This window comes from Oratosquilla oratoria, chromosome 1, assembly GCF_046742065.1.
Source record: "Oratosquilla oratoria isolate Oo_2021 chromosome 1, ASM4674206v1, whole genome shotgun sequence".
Classification (NCBI taxonomy): Eukaryota; Metazoa; Arthropoda; class Malacostraca; order Stomatopoda; family Squillidae; genus Oratosquilla; species Oratosquilla oratoria.
The window spans coordinates 82962042-82969541 of NC_134777.1; the positions used below are offsets into that span (position 1 = coordinate 82962042).

The 7500-nt window shown below is 42.8% G+C and overlaps 1 protein-coding gene across 1 annotated transcript in view; it reads right to left on the reverse strand.

Moving 5' to 3' along the window:
- The window catches only part of LOC143018322 (low-density lipoprotein receptor-like), a 39157-nt gene that overhangs the window by 10981 nt on the left and 20676 nt on the right, over positions 1 to 7500 (reverse strand). Inside the window, exon 3 of the mRNA XM_076173703.1 lies at positions 5327 to 5452. Within this exon, the coding sequence (XP_076029818.1) occupies positions 5327 to 5452 (126 nt within the window). The remainder of the gene's footprint in view (positions 1 to 5326; positions 5453 to 7500) is intronic.

Here is a 7500-nt window from a genome sequence, read left to right on the forward strand (position 1 = left end):
CGTAGGAGTGTACCTACTGTTTCTTTTAATCTATCGCATGACCTTTCCAGAGTAGAACCTCCAGGTAGACTCAGTTATTGCCATATTCATGGTCAGTGTAAACATTCGACTGATCAATGTTTCAAGGTTTTGAAACTTAGGGATGAGACTTCTCACCAGCCTCGTCAATCCCATTTTCCCCAGCGCATGTTTCCCAACCCCAAGAGTTGACCAGCAGTGTTCGGTCTCAAATAATTCCTTTTGTGGCTGTTGAATCATCTCAATTACTTATCTTTCAATTCTTTACTAGGGATACGCCTCTTTCAGTCACTGTAGATACTGGTGCAGAATGTAGTTTGTTAAGTAGAAAGGCTTACTTTGCTTTACGGGAATTGTATAATCTCCCTTTATCTCCCTTTTGTAATAATTTGCATTCTGTGCAAGGTTCTCCCTTGCTTGTTCTTGGATCAGTTTGTCTTCCTTTACATTTTCCCTCGCATGCTACAGTCTTCAATGTCACTTTTGTTGTTGTCTCTGGCATTGCCCTTAAGTGTGATTGCCTCCTGGGTATTGATGCTTTTACAGCTCATAGCATAGATATTTCTCCTAGTCGCTGTGTAGTGACTTTCTGCAATTTTGATATCTCTGCTTCGGATAGGCCAGTTTCTGTTTGTGATTCTTCTGTGCTTGATCAGTCCGCACATGTGCCTGTCCCAATTTCTCAGCGCTCTGCCCCTGTTGCTCATTGTGCTGCTGTTGTTGTAGGAGAGCGTCTTATTGAACCTTCAAGTTCTGTTCGAGTTCCAGTGCGCGTCTCAGGTGCCCCAATTGGGTCTGACGTTCTCTCTTTGCCTGGCTCTATTCGTATTCGTCGGCTTGCCCTAGAAGGAACTCCACTATTCGTGAGGATCATGTTACCACGGCGATGGTAACCAATGTCACGGGTGCTCCTATTTCTCTCTCTCCTGGCAGTCACTTAGGCTCCTTTGAGGTGGTACGCGTTGCTGCTTTCCAGGATTCGTCTATTATAGCAGCTTCTGTTCTACAGTCTCCCCCAACACGTGACCCTGTTCGCGTAGCTTCTGAGCTTGCCACATTTGTAGGCGAAACTGATTTTCCTGAAGAGACGCCTCGTCTCCTTGACCTGCTAGTTACCCACCGTCAGGCTTTGGCTTTACCAGGTGATCCGTTAGGGGTTACGGATCGTGTGGTTCATAGAATTGATCTTCAGCCAGGCACTCGTCCTGTCTACGTCCCCTCTTACAGGCTACCTCACTCTCGTCGGCTTATAGCCCAGTCCTTGGTTGACGATTTGTTGAGTGAAGGTGTTGTACAGGAGTCCCACTCCGAGTGGAATTCGCCTCTTCTCCTGGTGCCTAAGAAAGATGGATCTTTTCGTCCTGTGGTTGATTATAGGAAAGTCAATGAGGTCACTCTTCCTGATCATTATCCTCTGCCTATATTAAGCGAGCTTCTTCAGTCCATTGGCAATGGTAATACGGTGTTCACCACTTTAGATTTAAAAGCAGGTTTTTGGCAGATACCCCTGGAGGAGAAGTCTCGTAAGATCACGGCCTTCTCGACTCCCAATGGGCACTATGAATGGCTTCGTTGCCCCATGGGTTTGCGGAATGCTCCTTTGACTTGCCAGCGTTTAGTTAACTCCATATTTCATGGCTTAATTGGGAATGGACTTTATGTTTACCTGGATGATTTGATTCTTGTTTCCAAAGATGTGGAGAGTCACTTTTCTAAGTTGTCCATGGTCTTGCAACTTACCCAAGTGTTCCTTTTTCAAGGCTAGTATCCAGTTTCTAGGTCATGTTGTAGACAAACATGGTATCCATACCACTGGTGAAAAGATCAAGGCAGTCAGAGACTTCCCTGTACCGAAGTCGGTTGAAAATGTACGGTCCTTCCTTGGACTTGCAGGATACTATCGTGCATTCATTAAAGACTTTGCTTCAATTGCTTCCCCTCTCACTCGCCTTCTCAAGAAGGACTCTTCCTTCCAGTGGCGTGATGTCCATCAGACAAGTTTTGATTCCTTGAAGCTTGCTCTTACTGAAGCACCTATATTGGCTTTCCCTGATTATAGTATCCCCTTTACTATTTGTACAGATGCTTCTGGTACAGGTATTGGAGCTGTACTCATGCAACAAGTAGATGGATGTAGACCTCATGTTATTGCATATGCTAGTCGCATTCTTAACAAGCCTGAGTTCCGTTACTCTGTTACTCATTTAGAGGCCCTGGCAGTGGTGTGGGTTTTAAAGCACTTCCGTGATATAATTTTTGGATATCCTATTACAGTCTACACGGACCACACTGCTGTCACTCAGCTTTTTCAGGGCAAGAATCTGTCAGGTCGCCTAGCCAGATGGTTCCTCACGATTGAGGAATTCAATCCAACCCTAAAGCATGTTCCCGGGCGGGCTAATCATGTTGCTGATGCACTTTCACGGAATATCCCTGTTGCTGCTGTTACCGTGATTGATAACTTTTCCCTGCAGGATCTGGTAAAAGCTCAGCGTGAAGACCCTGTTTGGTCTGCTGTCATTTATGCTTTGGAGTCTGTTGATGATTCCACCTTACCTGCTTTACCAGTACCTCTGTACCAATTTTCCCTACAGGACGAAGTTCTCATTCGTAATGTGGAAGTGTTTGAGCAAGATGTGGCACAGCTAGTGATCCCTGAGTCTCTAGTTCCCGTTGTTTTGTCCCTTGCTCATGATGCCCCTCAGGCTGGTCACCCAGGTCGTGACAAAACTCTGGCTATGGCACAAAACAAAGGTTCTACGAGCACTGCTCCCATCTTAGAGTACCCTATTCCTTCTCGCCCTTTTCAGATTGTAGCTATATACCTTTTGCAACTGCCTCATAGCACGCAAGGCTCTGTGTATTTCCTTGTATGTGTAGATCATTTTAGTCGTTTTGTGGTCTTAGCTCCCTTACGTAACAAATCTGCACCAGTTGTAGCACATGCTTTAGTTTCCCATATGTTGTGTCCATACACCACTCCTTCGGTGCTCCTTAGTGATAATGGGGCTGAATTTAAGAACAAGGTTTTGGCAGGAATTTGTGCACGTTACGGCGTCAAACAGACGTTCGTAACCGCTTATCATCCGGCGTCCAATGGTCTTATGGAGAGGACGAACAGGAAAATTTTGGAGATCCTACGTCATCTTGCTAGTCATTTTCATGAGTCTTGGGAGTATTGGCTTCCCCATGTTAGTGCTTGTATCAATAGCACCATTAATGTTTCCACGGGAAAAACGCCCCATTATGTTGTCTTTGGATCGGAGAAACGACTCCCATGTGACATGCTTGACAGCCCTGCTCGTCCCCTCTACAATGTAGATGACTATAGTAAACTACAGGGTCATGTGCTGCATGACATTTATGCTTCTGTTAGGGACAAACTTGTTGTTTCCAAGGCTGACATGTTAAAACACCAACATGGTCGTGCTAAGCCTGTAAACATCGTTGTTGGGGATCATGTCTTTAGGAGCATGCCTGACCGCCAATCCAAATTAAATTGTAAATTCACAGGTCCCTTTTTGGTAACTGTACAGCTCCATCCCATCAAATTCAGGGTTTTTGACCCATCTACGGGACTTAGTGAGGTTTTGCATGCTGACAGGCTTAAAAAGACGCAGGTGTCCATACCTGCATTTACCCAACCTCCCCCAACACTCAATGTTCCCATTGTATTACCCAATGTTTGCCACTCGTATCATCTACGTTCACGAAGTGCTAGGCCTTGATGATCGAGTGATCCTCTTGTATGTATTTGTATTGTGAAGTTATGTAATTTCTTGGGCGCAGACTCAATTGGGTTTGGCGTACCTGTGGTGGGGGATGTAATCTTTGTTAATATTTACGAACTGTTATTTTTCTGCCAATGGAGTTTTGTTCTTCCCATTTGTCCTATGTCTATTGTGTATTTCATGTGTATATTGTATTGTTCAATGTTTCATGTCCCGGACGTCCGGCAATTGCTCTATTTTTTTTTTTTTTTTTTAACTGGCGCCAGTTCTTTTGTGTATCATTGTGTATGTATAATTACTGTATATGTTTCTTGTGCTTTACCCAGTTCTATGTTCCTTTTTTGTGTTTGTATATGTTGTTTTGTGTATTCATTTATGTATATGTTTGTGTAATGTTTTGGGTGTGCTTTTAATATCCATGTGTGCCACACTTCTGTCTGCCACTTGTGCGTGTGGTTTGTGTGTGGCTTGTCTTTGTATTTGAATTCTTTTTGCCTCGGTCAGTTTTTTTTTTTTTTTCTTGGTTGCTCGGTGTGGGCACCGAGTGGCGCGGGCCGAGCGATGTGATAGCAATGTAAGTTATTATATTAAATGTATTGTATTGTTCTGTGTGTATTGTTTATATATTATAATTACTGTATTTATTATATTAACAAGTGCCGCAAGCGCTTGGCTTGCAGATTATTTTGGCGCGAATGTGGCGTCACTTAGTCTCCTTTCTGTGTTGACGTCAGCCACATGCGTGTCCAGTGATCGTGCCTATTGCTATCTTAAATATACTGTATTAGACTTCCATGTGATTTCATTGCCACCCAGAACACACACACACACACACACCCAACTCCCTGCCCACGAGAGTCAGAGTAACGACCCGAAGCGCAGCGGTACCGAAATAATTTCGGCCCTGGGCGCTCTACCAACTGCGCCACCGAGTGTGTGTGTGTGTGTGTGTGCGTGTGTGTGTATGTGTGTGTGTGTGTGTATGTGTGTTTGTGTGTGTGTGTGTGTGTGTATGTGTGTGTTTTACCTAGTTGTATTTTACGGGAAGAGAGCTATGCTCGTAGTGGCCCGTCCTTGTATTTTTCAGCATCAACTTTGTTCTTAAATTCTTGTATAGTTTTTGCACTCACTGTTTCCTCATAGATGTGTGTGTGTGTGTGTGTGTGTGTGATAGCCACTCCTCAAACATATAGCTTTCTATAATGATTTTTAACCCATATATCGCTTAACGAGTGTTTCGCAATACGAGTAAAATTCGGGAATGAATTATGCTCGTTAAGCGAGGTTCAACTATGTATATATATATATATATATATATATATATATATATAAATACATATATATATATACATACATATATATATATATATATATATATATATATATATATGTGTGTGTTTGTGTGTGTGTGTGTGTGTGTGTGTGTCTGTATATCTGTGTGTCTGTGAATGTGTGTACGTGTGTGTATGTGTGTGTGTGTGTGTGTGTGTGTGTGTGTGTGTGTGTGTGTGTGTGTGATAGTCACTCCTGATACATATAACTTTCTATAATGATCTTTAACATGAACACGGACTTACTGCAGTTGATCTCGTCGTTCCCAGTGGTGCAGTCGAAGATTCCATCACAGACAAAGCTGTTGGGAATACAGACGCCCGTGTCGCACTGGAAATAGCCATCGACACAGGTTCGCGGCTCATGCTTTCCTGCAGAAGACAAAATAAGCTATCGTCAGCTTCTCCTCACTTGTCTGAGAACTAAGGAACACTTGAGAACTGAATGAGAAAGCTGACTACAATTTTTATTAAATTTGTGTCCTCCCCATTTTTTCTACGATGGGGAGGACAGTCTGCAAAATCCAACGAGGTGCAACCCTGAAGTGTTGGCACTCGGTCTCCTATCATGAGAGTTTACAATTGATAACAGATCCTCTTCTCCGACCAATTGGGACCATATACTCATAGATAGACCCATATTGATATGCAACAGAAAATAATTCATTATTTCTTTTTCTTGGAGAGATTTATTGGAAGGCCCGATGACCGTTGCTGGCTGCTGTTGTGAATGTCCAATCATTTAAACTTAAGGAAAAAGTTATCGCAGGTTCTATACTCTGGCTGATGCCAGGCGATTTGATAAAGGTCAGAAATATTACCTTCACCCTCTAAAGGATAAGTGGAGTAGAGGAGGTAAGTATGAGAGACTAGAGTGCAAGTGGAGGAGAGGAGATCGTCGATTACCTTCTGCTAACTCGTCGCCCCCACCTCCCTCCCCCATAAAAAAGAGAAGAAATGGCCTGAAGGAATCAATTGCTCTAAAACAAAGTGATAAATATTAATTCGTGATGAAAAAGAGAGGATAGATAGATAGATTGATTGATAGAGAGAGAGAGGGAGAGAGACTTTAAGAAATTGCCTCATGCAACTTTTGTAGAGTTTGCGGTGAGAACGCCTCCTAGATAAATGGTGTTTGGCTAGTGAAGTTGATTCTCTAGAGAAATTTCGAGAGTTAATTTTAGTGGAACAGTTTAAATCCCAACTAGACTCAAATCTTAGGGTTTATCTAGGAGCACAGAAACCGAATTTTTCATCTAAAGCTGCTATATTAGCAGGAGAGTATGCCCTGACTCATTCCAAGAAATACAAAACAGCAGATACGGACAACCTTAAGAGGACCTCGACTCTAAGGTAAAACATTTACATTGTAATCAGCAATGTTCATTGAAGGAACTATTACTCAAGTTCCCTTCCCTATTCACTGATAGTCCAAGACAAACAGATAGTTAAACATGAGATTAATTTGATCTCGAAGGAGCCTGTTAAACTGCCCCCATATCGGTTAAACCCGACCAAGAAAAAGTGCTTACGTAAAGAAGTCAATTCTTTGATTAATCAAGGTATTATAGAACCTTCACACAGTCCTTGGAGTTTACTATGTATTTTGATTCCCAAGTCTAACAATACTTTCAGGTTAGTAGTTGATTACCGAAAGGTAAATGAGAAGACTAAGGCTGATGCTTACCCTTTACCTCGGATAGAGGACATCATAGATAACTTAGGGACAGCTAACTACCTAACCAAATTGGACTTCTTACATGGGTTCTACCAAATGAGCCTCCACCCTGATGTGAAGGAAATTACTGCCTTCGTGACCCCTGACGGCTTATTTCATTTCAACGTTATGCCTTTTGGCTTAAGAAACTCGCTTGCAACCTATCAACGTTTGATAAACACCCTTATTACAGGTTTGCCAGGAGTAAGGAGTTACTTAGATGATATAATCATCTACAGTAACACGTGGGAGGAGCATTTGATCCCAACTTTTTACTTTCCTCAGCATAGCTGATCAAGCTCGCCTCACCTTGAATTTGGCCAAGAGTGAGTTTGGACAAGCCCAGGTGGCTTATTTGGGACATGCAGTCGGCAATTCCATGATTCGCCCCCTTGACATCAAAGTTATGGCCATTACCAACCTACCTAGACCTACTAACCGCAGGGAAGTAAGAAGAATATTAGGTATGTTTGGTTACTATAGGCGTTATTGCAAAAATTTTGCAGAAATAGCTGAGCCCCTGACCAATCTTTTGAGAAAGGACTAACGGTTCCAGTGGACCCCGACATGCGATCGGCCCTTCGCGCATCTAAAATTCCCATTAAAATATAGTCCAGAGCTGATAACCCCAGACTATACTCTCCCCTTTCATCTCTATACAGATGCCAGTGAAGTAGGAATAGGTGCTGCTCTACTACAGGAG